The 21,521-nt window shown below is 34.1% G+C and overlaps 1 protein-coding gene across 2 annotated transcripts; it reads right to left on the bottom strand.

Annotated features, from left to right (window-relative positions):
* GET1 (guided entry of tail-anchored proteins factor 1) lies at positions 1-21,320 on the bottom strand. 2 transcript variants are annotated; one of them, XM_031959201.1, is made up of 5 exons: positions 20,793-21,320; positions 9,402-9,567; positions 8,604-8,671; positions 6,658-6,772; positions 1-2,858 (listed from the first exon to the last, which is right to left on the bottom strand). In XM_031959201.1, exons 1-5 carry the CDS (start codon positions 20,892-20,894, stop codon positions 2,785-2,787), a joined length of 525 nt encoding a protein of 174 aa, XP_031815061.1. In that variant the 5' UTR covers positions 20,895-21,320; the 3' UTR covers positions 1-2,784. The 2 variants fall into 2 exon arrangements, with proteins under 2 accessions (XP_031815061.1, XP_031815062.1); XM_031959202.1 differs by having other exon boundaries at positions 2,782-2,858; positions 21,091-21,320.
* Between the last annotated feature and the right edge of the window lie 201 nt (positions 21,321-21,521).

Raw genomic sequence — 21,521 nt, forward strand, 5'->3', positions numbered from 1 at the left:
GATGTTTTAATCAACAAGGTTTTATTTATCATGTAGACAGAGATGGTGGCCAAAGTTAATGATAGTGTATGATATGAACTCAGACATGAAATCTTGTGAAGGATGATGGATTAAAAGCAGTACTGATTCATAAAAGCAAAGAGAAGTAGTAAAGGATAAAACCAGTTTAAAGTGAATTTGGCAAGAGATCCAAGTGAACAGAACACTTTGAGGACTAACAAGGATAAAAATATAAGAACAGCACAAGAAAAATGCAAAAGCCTGGCAAAGACTTTTATAACAAACTATTTTCTCACCAATGGTAGAGCCACCAAATTTGGACATCACAATCTCAGATGTGTTTGTGGAGTAGATAAGATATGGCAGCATTCATCATAAGAGAAATAAAAAGATTGGAACAAATTGGATCTTCTCTCCACTCATACAGTTACAACCAAATTTCAGGCCTTCACCAATGTATTATTCCAATAACCTTCTAATTGCTATTTCTGCCTAATGTCTTTTTCCACTTTAATCTAATCTCCCTTCAGATAAAAAGGTGATTTTTTCTAAAGCACAGATCTGATCATGTTATAGAACTTCCCCATCCCAATTCCTTTTGTCCCTCATCCTTTTCCCTACAATTAATGATCTCCAGTGGCTTTCTATTTCTTCCAGGATCAAATACTGTAATGTTCTCTGGGAGCAGGTTTCTTAGGGGGCTTCTGGAGGCAGCCTTAGTTTCAGTTCAGTGTAATCACACCATATGCAGCCAGGAGTTGAATCCAAATCCTTTATTGTCTCCTTCAAAATTGCCTGATTAGCTTTCTTGGAGGCCTATCTGTCTCCTTGGTTCCGAGAGCTCTTGCCACTAGTCCTTTGTCTCTTCCAGCTTCTGCTTCTAGTAACCTCTGAATCTCCAGCCAACATAAAGGTGGAAGTTGGAATGAATCTGACTCCTCCCCCGAGAGTGGGCTTGTGGGCTTCTGACTTGTGAATCTCCTAGACTCCATCCTGGTTGAGGTTCCTAACTTATACATGCTCTCTTAAAAATGTCAATCTTAAAGGTGTGAAAGGTATGAATTCGAGTAAATACTAAATTCATTAGTGAACTAGAGAACTGTTAAGTACCATGCTAAATTAGATAATTATTGTCTCTATCAATTCCAGTGACCTAGCACTTTGTAAGAATTCTAACAAAATACAATTAACTCCCTTTGGCATTTTAAAGCTCCCAATAATGAGGCCCCTCTCTCTATTTCTGGCCTTCTCATATTTTGTTCCCCTCCAACCACTATACAATCTAACTATACCAGACTACTTGAAAATGACACACTAACTCCCATTTTCTATCTATGCCTTTGCATTGCCTGTCCCTCATGCCTGGAATGCCCTGAACTTTCATCTTGTTTTACCTTCCCTGGCTTCTAGCAAGACTCAGCTCAAATTCCACCTTCTATAGGGTACTTTTTTTTGGTTATCTCAACTGTTATTATTCCCTTTTCAGATTATCTCTCATCTAACCTGTATCTCTTTTGTGTGTACCTAGTTTCATGTTGTCCCTTCCACATGAGCATGGAGTTATATCTCTTTAAAATGAATGAGATCCTTTAATGCAGGGATTGTTTTTGCTTTCTTTTATATTCTCAGTACTTATCATAATTCCTGATTCATGGTAAGCATTTAATAAAAATGTTTTGACTGGCAATCTAAAACTAAAAGCATTCTAGTATTGTAAAATGAATTTAAATGTTCAGATCATTTGGGTTCAAATCCAATTCCAACATTTATTAACAAATTTAACTTCCCTAAACCTTATTCTACTCACCTGTAAAATGAAGACAATAATATTTGCATTATATCATAGAGTTTTTGTAAAGAAAGTGCTCTGTGAACTATGTAACCCCACATAAAGGCAAGCTATATGCCTACAGTGATTTAGCATAATGAACAAATGTTGGTTAAGTAAAAACTACTACAAACCTTTGAAAAAAGCTTTTTAGTTACTATTAAGCCAATAATACAGGTTTAACACAATGTTGTTTTATAGACAGTTCAAATGGAATCTGATATAAATAATAATTTAATCAGATTTCAATTAACTTTTTTTTAACAGAACAAGGCCATTTCATGAGCATAAATATTAAATTCAGTCTAAATATTAAGGTAAATTTCATAAGTTTCACATACAAAAGCAGTTCATGCACAAAACATAGCAAACATTTATAAAAAAATGAAAATCTAACTTTTTTTTTTTAACAATAAGCTAGACTTATAGTTAATCTACAGTTTAGCCTTAGAGAAAAGACAGATAAAGATTTAACACCAACAACTATCACAAAAGAAAGTGGAGTTTTGGCAATAATAAGAATGCTTTCAGTATTAGTGAATATATTTTGTAGAACCAGACTAAAAAAAAGTCACATTTTAGTACTGGTGTTATTAAAGTTATTTCCTTTAGCAAATCAGGATTTAAAATAACACTTTATAGTACTTTTATGGCAATTTAAAAACACCTAGTTTTCTGACAGTGCTTACTAAAAAAAAATAATCCTAGATTATATTAAATATCTCATAAATGCCACCATTATTAAAGAAAACAAATTAGCATTGAATTTATGATATGTATGTATATTCAGACCAAAATGTTTCTGGTTCAATTATAACAATAATAAACAATTTTTTCTTAGCCTTGGTATACCTACGTTCCAGAAAAAGGTATATTGTAGAAAGAAAAACTTTAAACTAGATTCTTAATTCTGATAGTGGAAAAGTAATTTAAAGTCCTGGAGTTCATTCTTCTTTTCAGCTAAAAGGATGAAGCATGATAGCCACAACTTTATTACAAACGACAAGCCAACAAGTAATTCCGACACCACCTGAAAAATGATTTTTAAAAATTTACATATAATAGGCTGATATCATTACTAAATTTATAACTAACTTGGAATAGACAAAATTTTTCAAAGAAAGAATTCATATTTTCTTATTCTCAAATCATTTGTTTGTTTTTATACAAGCAAAGGTCTATATTCCTAAATATAGTAAAAGACATTTCACAATTTGTTTTTGCACTTTTTAAATATCGAAGTACTCTGTACATTACCATTTGAGAGACCTAAAAAAAACTATAAAAAACAATATGATGGAGGTAGCTAAGTGGCGCAGTGAATAGAGCACTAGCCCTAAAGTCACACATCTTAGCTGTGTCCCTAAGCAAGTCACTTAACCCCAACTGCCTCAGAAAAAAACAAACAAAAACCAAAAAACCCAATATAACTAAGTTCAAAATCTATCTCTGATCAACACTATAATTATTTTCAAAACTCCAAATAAGCCACTTAATCTCTCAGAGTCCCAAGCCCCAATCTATAAAACTATAGATTGAAGAACATTTGCCTATCTTCATGTGTAAAGGAAGTTTCCTTATTAAAAAAAAAAAAAAAAAAAAAGTACCTTTCTCCAAAAAATCATAAGTCTGGATCATATATTTGTGGGTATTCATTTATTTACTTTTGGGATGGAAATATATGCATACACACATATATGCACAAATGCACACAAACATATGTGTTTATACATATGTCTTATGTCTGACATAAAATCACTACTATACATATGTCTTATGTCTGACATAAAATCACTACCAAAAAGTGTTGTTATTCTGGATTGTTCAGAAAAACCTTCAACTAAAATAACTTGGTTATGTGTAGACAGCTGAAACTCTGAAAATGTGTACTTGAATCTGAGACAGCAGAGCACTTAAGGCTAATTATCTATTCGCTGTGAGATAATGGTTCTATATACATATATTTAGATGAGATGGTGATGTGATGGTTTTCCTCACAATTAGTGCTTGCTGAATGTGTGGTGGTGAGGTAATCATAGGCAAGGACTGTTGGGCTGAGGGAGAGAGGTCAGAGTCACTCTGTCATAGGACGAGCTGGAGAGAGACTTCAAACTCCAGACTGCAGAGTCCAAGATTCATCTTTGGCAAGCCATGTGGAAGCTTTCCTGACTCCTTCACTTCTCCTCCTAAAGACCAAGGACTTTGACTGATCCTGACTCTGACCGATCCTGAGGCCTTCCGGAGAGCTAGCCCAGACATTATAGTTATGCACAAATGCATTAAGGACAGAAAGGAAACAATTAAACTGGGGGGAAAAAATCTTCACAATTTTTTCTAACAAAGGTCTCATTTCTAAGACATAAGGGATTAATTCAAATGTTTATATAATAGGGACCATTCTCCAACTACCAAATGATCAAAGGATATAAAAAGAAAACGAAGCTACCTACAACCATAGGAAAAAAATGCTCTAAATCAATGACAATTAAATAATTGCTCCAAATCAATGACAATTAAATAATTGCAAATTAAAGCAACTCTGAGGTTTCACCTCATAACCATCAAATTGACAAGAATGACTATAAAATGGAAAATTACAAAGGATGGAGAGGCTATCGGGAGAAAAATACATTAATCCAATTGCTGGAACTATAAATTGGTCCAGTTATTCTAGAAACCAAATTGCAACCATCCCTACAAAGTTACTAAACTATGTATATACCCTTTAATTCAGTAATATCTTGATTGGTCTTATACCCCAAAGAGATTAAAGAAAGAAGAAAAGAATTCATATGAATGAAAATATTTGCAGTGGCTTTTTTTGTAGCAGCAAAGGAAAAAAAAACCTAACAATTGAGGAATGACTACACAAATTATCACATGTGAATGCAAGGGAATACTACAGTGCCATAAGAAATTATGAAAGGGAAAATTTCAGAGAAATGTGAAAATGTATGAAATGATACAGAGTTAAGTAAGGAGACTCTGCAGGATAATTTATACAATAACAACAATATTGTATAATCAAGTAACTTGGAAAGAATTAAAAATACTGATACAATGATCAACTATGATTTTAGAGAATCACAAATAAAGAAATACTACATACTTCCTGAGAGATGATGGGCTCACGATGCAAAATAAGATGTATGTATATATTTAGAGAAGGCTATTTAAAAATTTGTTTTAATGGGCTATACATATTATTTATGTCTTATTCACAACCCCAGGAGGGGCTGACCTAGGGAAAAAAATAGAATTCAGATATAATTCCCTTAACAGAAATTTTTGTTTATAATTATAAAAATATTTGAGCCAAATTTCTCTTCTCCGATGTACATGTATCTTAAAATTTACACTACTTACACTAGTATATATTTTCATTAATTTTTACCACAGAACATATTTTTAAAAATTTTTGTTTTCAGTTTCTATTTCTCTCCCTCCCTCCTGAACCTATTAAGAAGGCAAGAAATTCAATATCCATTACACATATAAGATTGTGAAAAACATATTTCCACATTAGCTATGTTAAGAAAAGGGGGTGAAGCAAGAAAAATAAGCAAAGTGAAAGAAAATAATTGAGTTCATTTGAAATTGTCAGAGATATATGTATGATTAAAGTAGCAAAGTCTTTCAAAGTTGATTTCTGTTACAATATTGCTGTTATAGTGTATGTAGTCCTGGTTCTGCTCACTTCACTTTCAGCTCATATAAGTATTCCCAGGTTTTTCTGAAACTAACACTTAGCAAAATTGTATTCATATTCATATGTTGCAACTTGTTCAGCTCTACATCAATTGATAAACATTACCTCAGTTTCTAATTTTCTGCCACCACAAAAAAGAGTTATTTTTGTATGTATAAGTCCTTTTCCTTTAGTTTGGGTTACAGTCCTAGTAATGATGTTACTGGATTAAACAGTAGGCATAAGTTTAATATCTTTTGATTATAGTTCCAAATTGCTTTCAAGAATGATTAGCCTAGTTTACAACTTCACCAGTGCATATATTTTCCCACATCCCCTTTAAAAATTTTCATTTTCCTTAAATGTCATCTTAGCTAATCTGAGAGGTATTAGATAGTACCTTCCAGTTATTTCAATTTTCATTTCTCTAATTATTAGTGATTTTGATAATTGTTTTTATATGAATAATGATAGTTTTGATTTCTTCAACCGAAAACTGCTTATTCACATCCACTAGACATTTGTCAATTGGGAAATAGCTCTTATATTTATATAATTGGTTTAATTATATATCTATATAAACATTATACATATATTTAATTATATGTTTGGTTTTAATTCCCTATGCATATGAGAAATGAGACCTTTTCTATCAAAGAAATTTGCTGTAAAGATTTCCCCAGCTTCCTACTTTCCTTCTAATTTTGTCTGCACTGTTTTTGTGTAAAACCTTTTAAACTTAAAGTAATCAAAATTATCCATTTTACTTCCAGTGATTCTCTTTATCTCTTATTAGGTCACCAACTCTTCCCTTATAAATACTTCTGACATGTAATTTTTCCATAGTTCCTTAATTTGCTTATCATATCACACATTTGTCAAAATCATGTATTCATTTTGATCTTTTCTAGATGTACAATGTGAGAGGTTGGTCTATGTCTGCTTTCTCACAGATTGAATAAAAATTATTGGAAAATTAGAAAACAATGTGAGTTCTTGCCCCAATAACTTGGATTTGGGGATTTATCAAACACTAGATTATTGTAATCACTTATTTCTGTTTACTGTGCAGTTAATCTATTCCATTGATGAATGACTTTATTCTTTATCAAATATCAAACTGTTTGCCAAAGGATCTTACCTGCTACTCCAGTAGGAAATGCCACTAACCGTTCTAATGGAGCTATCCATTTACTTGGTAGCACAGTCACAGGATCCGAATAATACTTCCAAATAAGTGAGATCATTAATAAAGCCTAGGAAAAAAAATTCTGGTAAGTGAAATACAGCATTAATATAAGATTTATGGAAGAACAATAAGAAGTAACATATCAAAACCTATGGAATGCAGCAAAAGCCATAATCAAAAGAAAATCTGCATCTCCAAATGTTTACATCAATAGAGAAAGATCAGCTCAATTAATTGGGTATGTAATTTTCAAAAAACTAGAAAAAGAATTAGTGAAAATCCCAATTAAACATCAAATTGGAGATCTTAAAAATGAAAATTAAGATTAATAAAACTGAATTAAAAAGACCACTGAATGTATAATTAAATTAGGACTAATAAGACAGATAAACCATTCATTAATATGATTTTTAAAAAGAAAGAAAACCAAATCACTAATATTAAAAACAAAAACGGTAAATATATCATGATTGAAGATGAAACCAAAACAATTATAAGGAACTATTTTGTCCAATTACACATACAACAAATGTTGAAAGGAACGTGGAAAAACTGGGACACCAACTCACTGTTGGAATTGTGAATTAACTTTTTAGAGAACAATCTGGAATTAAACTCAGATTTATAAAACTGTGTATAGTCTCCAACCCTGCAATTTTTAAATTTTATTAAATTTATTTTTTTATTATTAAATCTATTCTCCAGAGTTATCAGGGGAAAAGGAAAAGAACCTATATGTTCTTAAATATTTAAAGCAGTGATCTTTTTTGTGATAGCAAAGAATAGAAATTTGGAGGATGCCCATCAATTGGAAAATGGCACTAGTTGTGGTTTTTGACTGTGTTGAAATACTACTGTGCTATAAGAAATAATGAGCTGGTTGAATTTAGAAAAACATGGAAAGACTTGCAAGTAATTTAGGGTAAAATGTACAGAATCAAGAGAACACTGTACATCCATAACAGCAATATTATTCTAAGACCAACTTTGAATAATTAATTCATTTTGAGTATTACAAATATTCAAATCAACTACTAAGGCTCAATGAAGGAAGATGCTAGCTATCCCATTGTCTGAAATTCATTCCCTGGATAACCACTAAAGCATTTCTATGATACTCTGCCACTGAGCTTCAGCTCCAGTATAGTTGCATCTTATCATCATTTCACTAGTGACCAGATAGCTTTAAACACAAACATCACCTTTCCTGTGGCCAAGCAGACTAGCTCTGTTTCAAAGTCAGCAGTTTATATATCAGACCAAATCATAAGATGCTATCTTATAGGATCAAAAATTTTGTGCTAGAAGACTGTAGAGATCATGTAACTCAATCTTTTCCTTTTACAAGATGAATAGCCTGAGACCAAGAGACGTTAACTGACTCATAAAATTTGTAAGTACTAGAGCTAGAATTTGAATTCAGTCTCTGAATCTAGACTGAGCTCCACTGTACCATGTTTTCAATTCTGCTATCTAAATGAACTGACAAATCCTCAAATTTGATGAAGGCCCTGAAATGTAGAGAAACTTGTCTAAAGAACACAGCTACTAAATGACAGGGACAGGAACCAAACCGATTGAAAACTCCAGATCCAATTGTCTTTACATTACATTCTATGTATAGGATATATGTGTACATATCTGTGTATATATTTTCATCCTATATATCGATATCAGAGCAATATACCAGAAGAATCCTCAACATGTCAGCAAAGAAAAATACACATAACTGTTAGGTATTCCCCAAATATTTCATAGAATGCATTATACTTTGCCCTCCATCCTGGAAGACAGAATATGAAATATAAAAATAAACAGATTTAATAACATATACATTTTTAATAATAGCACATAATAAGATTTCCAAAATTATGAAAAAAAAATCAAAGAATGCTTACCTGCAATATATAAAAAACAATGTTTATGACCCATTTAATTTTGGCTAATTGAGCTGTTCGTGCTTTCACTGGAAGGAAAAAGACAGAATGAGGAGGACAATTTATATAGATGGAAATAAGTTTTCTTTTTTAAAAAGATTTAATATATAAGAATTTTAAAACTCTGAACTATTATTCTCAACCTTCCCTCTTTAATAATAAGTCTGGTATATTTCCACATGTGACTTTATAAGTTTCCCTTTAATCTATAGACTCTAAATGAGATTCACTTCATAGTTGAAGACATTTATCAAATTTTATTTAATATTCTGATTAACTTTCCCATGTACAAGTAGAAAGGCAATTTGTTATAAGCTCATAGCAGAAAACTTTCCTAATGCTGACATAATACCTCACTTAGCCTCATGCCAAGCAAACAAATTTGTCACTTTTATTTTGGTGGTAAAAATTCACTCTTGGCATCTTCCTGGAGGTATAATAAAAATCCCTAATAATCTATTATGAGACTTTCTGTCTGAAGTCATTTTATCCAGCTAGAGTAAATATCCAGCTCTGGGATAACTTAGAATATTCCTTAGTACTTGGCAAGCAAGAGTGCATTGTAACCATAAATACTGTTTCTAGTTAAATTATTTTCCTTTTTAAAATTTCTACTAGTACTAAAAAAGACTAACCAGGAAAAAATATTCATAATCATTCTAGAAATTTTCACATGAACTTTACATGAAATGAAAAACTTGCATTAAAAGTATCAATCTGAATTATCTGCAAGCATGTTGCAAGTAATAAATATCATACCATGAGTTTTAAGCTTATCAGTCATTTTATTAATCTTTCGTTCTAGTCTGGCATATCTGGCAAATTCATCCATCATACTAATAGCTGAAAGATCTTGTTTCATGGTTTGTATTTCTGCTCTCATCTGGGACTCTTGGTCTACATCCTTTTGTAGTAACTTGGATATCTGACCAAAAAAAAAGCAAATATTTAAAGTGCTATTCAATCAAAAATCATTATTAGTAGTATACTCTTGTTAACCACTTTTTTATATAGCACATATCGTGATTATCAAATAAAAAATTAAACTGAAGCATTTTTTTACATTTTGAATTAAAAAAATATATAGTCAAAATCCAAATAAGAAAACTTATATAAAGCAATCAAAGTTGTTCAGTCATTTTTCAATCAAATCTAATGCTCCATGACTCCATTTGGAGTTTTCTTGGCAAATATATTAGAGTAGTTTGCCATTTTCTTCTCCAGTTCATTTTACAGATGAGGAAACAGAGGCAAACATGCAGAGGGCTGGAACTCTGAAAAGGTGTACTTGAATCTAGGTCAGCAAGGTACTTTTAATTAAGCATATACTTAGTACTTAGTATGGTGATGTAATGGTTGCGTGTGCTCAGTGTGTTGTAGTGATGTAATCGTACTGAGGCATTTAAGGGAGTCTCAGACACAGAAGACTATCTCAGCCACAGGTCTCAGCTACAGCTCTCAGCCACAGACACAGAGAAGACTTCAGGCTCCAGACTTCAGATGCCAGACTCCCTCTATGGCCAGCTTCATGGTGGCTGTCCTGCCTCCTTCACTCCTCCACTAAGATCAAGGACTCGGATTCATCCTGAGGTCCTCCAAGAGCTAGTTCAGACATTACAGATGCAGAAAAAACGTTTGACAAAATCCAAACACCTATTCTTATTAAAAACAGTAGAGAGTATAGAATATTTAAATAGAGTTTTCCTTAAAATGATCAGTAGCAGCTATTTAAAACCATCAGCCAACATCATACATAATGGGGATAAACTAGAACCATTCCCAATAAGATCAAAAGTGAAACAAGTTTGCCCACTGTCACCATTACTATTCAATAATGTATTAGAAATGTTAGAACAAAAAGAAATTAAAGGAATTAGTGTAGGTAATGAGGAAACCAAATTATTATTCTTTGCAGATGATATGATGGTATTCTTAGCGAACCCCAGAACATCAACTAAAAAACTACTAGAAACTATTCAGAACTTTAGCAAAGTTGCAGTATACAAAATAAATCCACATAGACAGGATCAAGTGACTTGCCCAGGGTCAAGTGACTTGCCCAGGGTCACTTTACTAAAAACTGTCTAAGAGCAGATTTGAACTCGGGAAGATGAGTCTTCTTCACTCTGGTATTAGTACTCTATCCACAGACCAACCTAACTGCCCCTTTGAAGAAAAATAAAGAACTGTTATTGGCAACTAAAAGAACAGAATTTTTTTTTCTCCAAGGTCTTTTTAAAATAAACATTACTGCCTCTGTCTTTAAAAATATTACCCATTTTTCCATACTACTCCTCCCCCTTGAACCTTTTCTTTTAACAAAACATCAAAAAAAATTACCAAAACCTACATATTAACTATCTCTAAAAGTTACAGAACATAAACTGTAATCTGTAACCAGTTATCCTTCCCCTATTCACACACTTCACTACCAACATATAAGAAGCCCATGTGTTATTATTTGTTTTCTAGTGTAGTCATTACAATTAATCAGGAGTTAAGCTGCTTTTCAACATTTACATTTACATTATTTAAGTCAGTAAGTATACTATTCTGCAAATTCTATTTACCACAAATGTTGGTTATGGAACTACAAAGCCTCAAAACAAGTATTTTCATGTTTTTATAAATTCTTCATATTTGTCACTTCTTACAATAAAATAACATTACATTGATGTATCACAATTTGCTCAGTCTGGTCCTCAATTGATGGGAATTCACTTTATTTCTAATTTTTTGCTATCACAGAAAGTGAAGCTAGAAAAATTTTAGTATATATAGTGCCTTCCTATCTTTATTTCTCAGGATTTGTATTCAGTAGTGGAATTTTTCTTGAATAATTAGTGTTTCAAAGAATATGAACAGACGATTTTAAGATGATGAAATTAAAGCCATCTATAATCATATGAAAAAATGCTCTAAATTACTGATTAGAGAAATGCAAATTAAAATAACTCTGAGGTACCACCTCACAACTCTCAGATTGGCTAAAATGACAGGAAAAGATAATGATAAATGTTGGAGGGGATGTGGGAAAACTGGGACACTAATGCATTGTTGGTGGAGTTGTGAAATGATCCAACCATTCTGAAGAGCAATCTAGAAGCCAAAGGGCTATAAAACTACCCACACCCTTTGATCCAGTAGTGCTATTACTGGGTCTGCATCCTAAGGAAATCAAAAAGGAGGAAAAAGGAGCCACATGTACAAAAATGTTGTAGCAGCTCTTTTTGTGATGGCAAAGAATTGGAAAATTAGTAATGTCCATTAATTGGGGAATGACTGAATAAGTTATGGTATATGAAGTAGTGGAATATTACTGTTCTATTAAAAAATGATGAACAAGCTGATTTTAGAAAGGCCTGGAAAGATTTACGTGAACAAATACTGAGCAAAACAAGTAAAACCAAGAATACATTACACACAGTAAGAGTACTAGTGTGATGATCAACTATGAAAGACTTGGTTCTTAAAGATTCAATGATACAAAGCAATTCTAATAAACTCTGGATAGAAAACTGCATCTGCTATATTCACTTTTTTTCCTTTTTCTTTTCTCTCATGGTTTTTTTTTCTGACTTTTCTCTCTAATATGATACATAAAGATGTTATTTTAAAAAATTAATGTACTTATATAACCAGAAAAAAGAAAAAAATAAAAAGGGGGAGTGGGAATTATAGTGTTGGAAGAAGATGACTCACTTGAGTTCTCCCAAATTCCCCTGCAAACAATTTTAAGTAACACCTCAAAACAAATTCTGGAGTAGCAGCTGCCACAAAAGGATGGAGTGAAACAATTTTTTTGCCCAAGACAACATATTAGGGTGAGTAGGAAAAGTCTTTAGTACTAGAATAGAAAGTGAAGCACAGTCCACATAGGCCAAGCCCCAGCAAACCAGCAAAAGTTCTTGGGGCAAGTATCAATGAAGCAGGGGAGGATTCCAGATTTTAGCCCACAGATGTTAAGGAGGGTCATAACTTGTCAGAAGCTCAGGAGCACTAATACACCAAAACTTGTGGCTCCAGGGGAGCAGGGTCCTGGTCACAATACAGTGGAAAAGAGTGTTTGTGGTCACTCATAGACCAGAGCACAGGCCAGGAGAATAGTGACCACATCTCTCCTCAGATCATTAATTTCTTAGAAGAAATTAAAATTTACAGAGCCCCTAAACTATCTCTAAGAGTACCAGAAAGAAAGGTCTTGAAAAAGGAGTTAAGAAAGAACTATGGGAAATGAGTATGGACCACAACATAGCATTTCCACTCCTTCTGTTATTGTCCACTTGCATTTTTGTTTTCCTTCTCAGGTTATTTTTACCTTATTTCTAAATCTGATTTTTCTTGCGCAGCAAGATTACTATATAAATATGTATACATATATTGTATTTATCATACACTTTAACATATTTAACATGTATTGGTCTACCTGCCATCTAGGGGAGGGGGTGAGGGGAAGGAGGAGAAAAGTTGGAACAGAAGGTTTTTCAAGGGTCAATGCTGAAAAATTACCCATGCATATGTCTTGTAAATAAAAAGCTATAATTTTTTTAAAAGGAGTTAAAAATCAAGCTATAGACTGAAAAAATAAGCAAATAACAATCAAAAAAGGAACGTTAACACAAAGTTACTACAGTGGCAGTGAAGATCAATACACAAATTCAGAAGAAGTTAACATAATCAAAACTGCTCCATCCAAAGCCTCAAAGAAAAATGTGAATTTTTCATGCCCCCCCCCCAAAAAAGATTAATGGAAGAGCTTTTTAAAAAGTTTAAAAATCAAATAAGAGAAACAAGAGGAAAAAAATGTGAAAAGACAAGACAGTGATACAAGAAAATAACAAAAAAAGATCAAACAGCTTGGTAAAGGAGACAAAAAAAATTAAAGAAAATAATGCCTTAAAAAATAGAATAGGCCTGTTGGTAAGTGATGCACAAAAAATCCAATTAAATGGAGAACACCTCAAAAAGCAGAATTGGCCAAATAAAAATATATATAAAAAGCACACTGAAAAAAATAATTCTATAAAAATTAGAATTGGGCAAATAGAAGCTAATGATTCCATGAAAAATCAAATAACAATAAAATAAAGTCAAATGAATGAAAAAGAAGAAGAAAATGTGAATTCTCATGGAAAAACAAATGACTTGAAACAGATCCAAATGTGATAATTAAACAATTATTGGACTTGAAATTATTGGATAAATTGGATCATCAAAAAAAAAAAAAAAAAAAAAAAAAGAGGGCCTGAACATTATCAAGGAAAATTGCCCTGATATTCTAGAATCAAAGAGTAAAATCGAAACTGTATTATTGTAATCAAATTTCAGAATTGGCAGGACATGGAGAAAATACTGAATGTAGCCAGACAGAAACAATTCAAATACTGAGAAGCCACAATCAGATTAACACAAGATTTAGAAATTTCTCCATCAAAGAATTAGAGAACCTTGAATATGATATTCCAGAGGGCAAAGGAGCTAGAATTACCTACTCAAGCATCACCGACACAAGAATCACATACCCAGCAAATGTTTCTGGGGAAAAAAAATTGGCATTCAATGATATGGAGATCTTCCAAGCATTCCTAAAGAAAAGACCAGAGCTGACAGGAAAGAGAAATCAAAAGGGGTTCATTTACATTCTTACTTGGAAAGATGATACTTGTAATTCCTAAGAACTTTCTCAGTATTAAGGCAGATAAAGAAATATATGTGACAAAGGACATGGGTTTGACTTGAATGTATGAAATATCTAAAAAATAAAACATAAGGGTGAGAATGAGGAATTCACTGGGACAAGAGGGAGTGACAGAAAGGGGTAACTTATTTCACAAAAAAAAAAAAGAGGCACCAAAGAGCTTTTACAGTAGAGAGGAGGATGAGGCGAGAGGAAGGAGGGAACCCATGAATCTTACTCTTATTTAAATGGTTCAAAGAAGGAATAATAATCATACACATTTGGGTTAGAATTCTATCTTACCCTCCATGAAAGCAGAATGAAGAGGAACCAAGAAAGAATGTGTGAGGGTAGTGAGGGAGAATACTGATAGAAGGAAGGGCAGATTGAGAAAGATAGTCAGAAGTAGTTAGAAACAAAACAATTTTGAGGATGGGCAGAAAAGAGAGAGTAGAATAAACAGGGGAAAATAAGATAGAAGAAAATTATGATTAGTAATAACTGAAAAAAATTGTAACAAATTTCTCTGAAAAAGGCTTCATTTTACAAATATATAATTGAGACAAATTTATTTTTAAAAACAAAAGCCATTTCCCAATTGATAACTGGTCAAAGGATATTAAACAGGCAGTTTTCTGACAAAGAAATCAAAGCTATCTATAATTATATGAAAAATGTTGTAAATAACTACTGATCAGAGAAATGCAAATAAAACTGAGTTACCACCCTACATCTACCAGATTGGTTCCTGTAACGGAAAAGGAAAACAACAAATGTTGGATGAGATACAAAAAACTGAGACACTAATACACTGTCAGATACAATCTCTGGAGCAGAATCTGAACTATTCTAGAAAGCTATAAAATCATGCATACTCTTTGACTCTGTAATAATCTACTAAGAGATTTTTTAAGAAAAGGAAAAGGATCTATACATAAACATATTTATAGCAGTTCTTTTAGTGGTGGCAAAGAATTGGAAATTGAGGGAATAACATGCATTTTTGATTTTCTTCTCAAGCTAATTGTACAATATTTCAGAGTCTGATTCTTTTTATACAGCAAAATAATGTTTTGGTCATGTATACTTATTGTGTATCTAATTTATATTTTAATGTATTTAACATCTACTGGTCATCCTGCCATCTAGGGGAGGGGGTGGGGGGTAAGAGGTGAAAAATTGGAACAAGAGGTTTGGCAATTGTTAACGCTGTAAAATTATCCATGCATATAACCTGTAAATAAAAGGCTATTAAATTTAAAAAAAAAAAAAAAAAAAAAAAAAAGGAAATTGAGGGAATACACAGAAATTGAGAAATGGATGAACAAATTGTGGTATATGATTGTTAGAGAATATTATTTTTCTAAAAGAAAAACCTGGAAATATTTACATGAACTGATGCAAAATGAAATGAGCAGAACTAAGAAAACACTGTACACAGTAATAGAAATATTATTCAATGATCCACTGTGAATGACTTAGCTATTCTCATACTATTATCTCAGGGTTATAAAATGACCCAAGACAATTCTGAAGGAAAGAACTTCTAGAGTCTGAATGCAGCTAAAAGCATATTTTTTTTTTTTTTTTTTTTTTTACACTTTATGTCTCTTGGCTTTCTTTTGTTTTTACATTTAATTAGGAGAACATGAAATAATAAAGAAAAAAGAAAAACTACAGTGTTTCCCAGCAATTCATAGTTCTACCATCACATGGCTGTTACTGAAACATCCTACATTTATTTCTCTCAATCCATATCCTCCTCAACATCTCATTCTAAAGCAACCCACCCTTTGCTTTATATTCTATGGATTGCCTCTTCAATAACTGACAAGCTTTCTGTCACCTTAATTTCTCAAAATTTCCATCTTCTTACACTCAATGAGATCTGGTTGTCTTTTGATGAGAGGTTCCCTGACCACCCTTTCCAATAGTGACTGCACTTTCATGCACCATTCTCTCTTCTTCCCCTACCAAATCATTGGTTGTGGTGGAGTTGGAATGTTGCTTGCTCTCCAACTCTCATTCTGTCCCTCTCTCACCATACCTCAATAACCTCTTCTCCTCTGAGGTTCATTCAATCTGTATTTATCATCAAAACAAGATTATTTTAGCTCTTTATTTATTATACTTCAGGATATTATCCTTTACTCAAGGAATTCAATGCCTCGCTCACAGCCTTGCTCTTTCTCAACTCCCTGGTCAATATATAAAGACACTTAATACAAAGCGCTGCTTCAATCACCTTAATTTCCTAGTTGCTCGATTTCCTTTTCTACAACCTACTCTTCCACCTCATTTCAGCAATAGAGAGTTAATCGATTATCATTCATAAGTGTTTCACTTCCACTGAACTCTGAAATTCCCTTCTCTGATCACAATGTACTATCAGTCTTTCTTTCCCATTGCTTTGCAAACCTTAACCTTGTTCTTGGTACTCACCATGACCTCTAATCCCTTCACCTCTCACTTCCTTCTCAGATCATCATCCCTACACTGGATACAATTGTGAGTATGGTGCCCTCCACAGTAATAGGGAAGTTTGGAAGAGGGAAGGGCTTGAAGGGAAGATAAAAAGTTCAGTTTTAGAGATGCTGAAAAGATGTCTACAAAACATCCAATTTTAGATCGTGAATAGGCAGTTATGGGAGATGTGAGTTTGGAAGTCAGCAGGAAGGTTAAGACTTGATAAATAAATGTGAGAATCATCATCATGAAAATGATTATTGAATCCAGAGGAGCAGAGAAACAAGAATCCAAGAGAAACAGTAGAGACAGAACAGAAAGTCCAATAGTAAAAATGACCAGTTAGTGAGACCTGAATGAAGCTTGCAATCAGGTAGAAGGACCAGGAGAGAGAAGTTTCATAATACATGGTGTCATACTTAACTCTCATTTCTCATTCCCTAAATTGTTGCCAGTTCCTGTCATTTGTACCTTCTCTCCTCTGACACTATACAAGCCCTTATAATTTCAAGCCTGAAATCCATAACAAAACATTAAATCCTGTTTTGCTTTTAAAAAAAAAAACCCATAACTTGGAGATTTCTTATTCCTTACTCTTCTCTGTGAGACTGGTCACACAGTCTTTGTGACACTGGTCTCCTTGGTGTTCCTCAAACCATACAGTCTATTTCCTAAATGTGGGTGTTTTATTGTTGTCCACCATGCCTACAATTCTTTTTACCCTCAGCCCTGCCTCCAAGCTGCCCTGGCTTCCTTCAAGTATCAACTAAAATCCCATCTTCTCCAAGACTTTCTAGTCTCTCTTAATGCTATGGCCTCTTCTCTGTGATTATGTCCAATTTTTTATGGATAATACATCTATTTCTTATTTGTACATAGCAATTTGCACTTTTGTGAGCTCCTTGAGAACAGAGTATTTTGTTCTATTTTGTTCTTTTTGTTTTGCCTTTCTAGGCAAATATCCCTATATACAAATAACTGGGGAATATAAATGTCCCTAGAACTTAGCACTCAATAAATGTTTGCTGACTTGACTACCTCTATAATCAAATATAGTAAACATAGTTTAGGAGGGCAGGAAGGCAGTTTTCTCAAAAGCTGAGAAAGTCCCATCACAGAAACTAGCCAATTTTCTAATGCCTCTGTTTAATGTAAATTAAAGCTGCTTTTAATAAATTTTAAAAATGGAAATGTTTCAACTTAATAAAAGCTTTTAATTCTGAAAAAAAATTTATTTTCTCTATGCTTAGGTAGACTGTTTGACATTTGCTTAAGTCTTTGTTTACAATTAGAGGTCTTAATAATATCCACCTTAGTTTCTCATTTCGTATTAAGTCAAAATTCAATTAAATAATCATCTAAGATATTCCATTATGTGCTAGTATAAAAAGATCAAAACAACATTTTCAACTTCATCAAGCTTATATGTTAGGGAGGTAGGGAAAAATGATATACACATAAAAGTAAATGCAATTATAAATTTCCCAAGGGGGTGACAAGTTAATCTTTGAAAGAAGCAAGTGATTCTAATTGACCAAAGTCAGTAAGTATATTCCAAGGATTACAAACAGCAAGTAGATCATGGACTGGGCTAAGAACAGAAACAAAGTTTTCAAAAGAAAAATCACAAACTATCAACAGCTACAGCCAGTCCTCTAAATTCCCTCATTTAACTTCAAATACTATCTGAAAACATTCTCATGACTTTATTAGTAATTTCATTTTTACTTTTGCATTGCAACTGTGCATATTTGGACTATGTGCAGTAGAAAAAAAAAAATTAGGAATATGTACAAGTTTGTGAAGCTGCTAGTATTCTACTATGCACTTCACCTTGCAGCTATAGAATTGCCTGTGCATTAACAGAATATTTTTACTGTTTGCCTCATTTACAATTATGCCCCCAAAGATAGGGTAAATTATTTAAGCTTTCAGCCCAAGAGTGCAAAGTCAGTTATGCAACCTAATGAAAAAATAATTAAATAAACTTTGTGCCAGAATCTCTGCAGTTGTGGGCCAAAAGTTTTGATGATTTCTTGTAAATACAAAAAGGAGGAAAGTATATTATATAGTGCAATGCTCTCACACTGTCATGTGACATTACAGAAAGTAAGATTCAGGTTAAAAAATGCTTTAGTTTTAAGAATTTTTTTTTTCTTTTTATTTAATAGCCTTTTATTTACAGGATATATACATGGGTAACTTTACAGCATTAACAATTGCCAAACCTCTTGTTCCAATTTTTCACCTCTTACCCCCCCCACCCCCTCCCCTAGATGGCAGGATGACCAGTAGATGTTAAATATATTAAAATATAAATTAGATACAGTATTTATGATAGTGGAGATTTCACATTTTAGGGAAAATGAGTATCATATGAAATCAATGTTTTGGGGTTTTGTTTTATTGAGAGGTTAGCACAAAAGGTCACAGAATTATAGGAAATTACTAGCAACAAAAATGTTCTGTATGTTACCAGTTTTATTTTGTGTACTGCATTTTATGAGTTATTTCATGGTTGCTATGTTAGGAAACGCATATATTACCATAATTGATGCTTTCTTATAAAAAAGATGCATGCATTAAAGTATTATCAGCAATCTCTAGTAAAAGATTAGGTTTTGGTGGTCACAGGAACCTAACCCTCTAATTCCCATAGGTTTCATGTATTAGCATTTATGTTTTTTACAATTTCTAGCCTTGTTACCTCCATGAAAGTTGATGATTGTATATGAAAGATTATTCAAAATATTAATAAGAAAAATGCTAATTAAAACAATTCAAAGGTTTCACCCCCCCACACCCAGGCCCAGCAAATTTTCAAGAATTTTAAAAGATGGAAATAGGCAATGCTGAAGAGGCAGAAAGGCATATTGTAATACAGGTGAACTATGAATTGGTCCAATCATTCTAGAAAAGAAATAGCAAATTTAAATTAGCTGCTCATATCCTTTGATCCAGAATTCCTACCATTGAGCACAAACCTAAAAGAGGTCCAAGACATAAAAAGCCAGATACTATATAATATTATAATATCCATGGCAGCTCTGTGGAAGCAGAAAACTTTTAAGTAGGCATCCAGTTTGGGGAATCGATATATGCATTGTAGTCCATTGTGGTACATACAGTGTATGTATATAGAGTTGTGAACGTGGAGTCAAGAAGACCTGACTTCAAATATGGCCTTAGACGCTTACTATTTGAGCCATCCTTCGCCTCAATTTCCTCATCTGTAAAATGGGGATAATATAACAGTACCTACGCTGTGAAAACCAAATGGGATAACTGTAGAGTTCTCAGCATAGTGCCTGGCACATAATGGGGACTTAGTAAATATTTGTTTCCTTTCCTTCCTCCTTCACATTATTTGGATTCATGCTGTCTGTTTTCCAAGGAAGCTGGCCAACTTGACGCTCCTACTACTTGGAATTCCACACCCCTTCCCATTGCCTCGAATTTCGTGATCCTCCCCCTCCTGCCTCACCTCTGCAGCCCCATTTCCTTTCTAAAAGTTCACCCTTGGTCCCACCAGTCCAACTCTCCCGGAAGGCAGTTACTATCTCCACACTCTTCAAATTACACTTAAATTTACTTAAAATGTATCTTCCAGTCGACAATTAGCAAGCACCTTAGGAACGAACAATGAGGGTTTGGGGGGGGGGGTTTGTTTGTTTGTTTGTTTTGTTTGTCTTTTTTTGCACATAATATTTAATAAATGCTCCTTGAATCTGAAAGAAAACCGGTCTTCCTTCCACCTCCGGTTCCTAAGGAGACCAGAAGGGGAGCACCGGCCGGGTCAGATTACTGATGCCCAACTAACTGAAGCTGCAACCTGGCGACTCCGGCCTAACGTGGTGGGGGGGGGGGGGGGGGGGGGGGGGGGGGGGGGGGGGGGGGGGGGGGGAGGGGTGGCAGAATGGAGGGGGAGGAGTTTCAAGATGTCCGATCCTCTCACCGAGGCTCCGGGAAACCTGGGAATTGGGGATGCGGTAAAGGCAGCTACTTACGACAGAAGAGAAGGAGGGGAGGAGAAGCTTAAGTAGATTACACACAAACACAGAGCTAAGCACGAGTAGCCAAACGCATCCCTCTCTCTCCTCTAAAGTCATCTTCACAAGATTCCTGGGGTCCTGCAGAGAAATCTGCCCAGGATTCCCCGCGCTGAAACGCCTGCGCAATCGTGCTTCAGGGTGAGGTGAGTCCGCCGCCCGAGCACTCCGACTTTACCCCCGCCCCACTTTCCCGGCTTCAGACCGAGTATGGCGCCTCCTTTCGTCGCACTAAGCATTCTTCCTACACCAGTACCTCTAGGAATCTAGCTCTCAGACCTTCTTTTCCCGTCTTGGGACAAGATGGGGCAAAGGTGAAAAAGCAAACATTCATCTTGTGTTTTTTAATATGATTTCCCCCACTTCTTCTAGTATAAGCTCAAATAGCAAAAAGCGGTCAAACTTCGTCAGTTGGGGAAAAAGCAGCAGGAAAAGCTTAAGTTTTCTGGCTCTACAACAAGGTAGGGGTGGGGCTGGAGAGGGTAAGAGGTGTGAGTATTACGTAAAACGAGTCGGCACGTAGAGGTTGGGGATGGAGTGTAAGAACCCGGAAGGAAGAAAAGGCACGTGGCTGATCTCGGCCAATCAGAGTGGAGACCGAGCCGGCCGCGCCGCTTGGAGCACAGAGAGAGACAGAGAGAAACAGAGAAGGAGTAGCGGTTTGCTGGTGGGTGGCCAGCCCCGCTT

This window comes from Sarcophilus harrisii, chromosome 3 (genome assembly GCF_902635505.1).
Source record: "Sarcophilus harrisii chromosome 3, mSarHar1.11, whole genome shotgun sequence".
NCBI classification, from domain to species: Eukaryota; Metazoa; Chordata; class Mammalia; order Dasyuromorphia; family Dasyuridae; genus Sarcophilus; species Sarcophilus harrisii.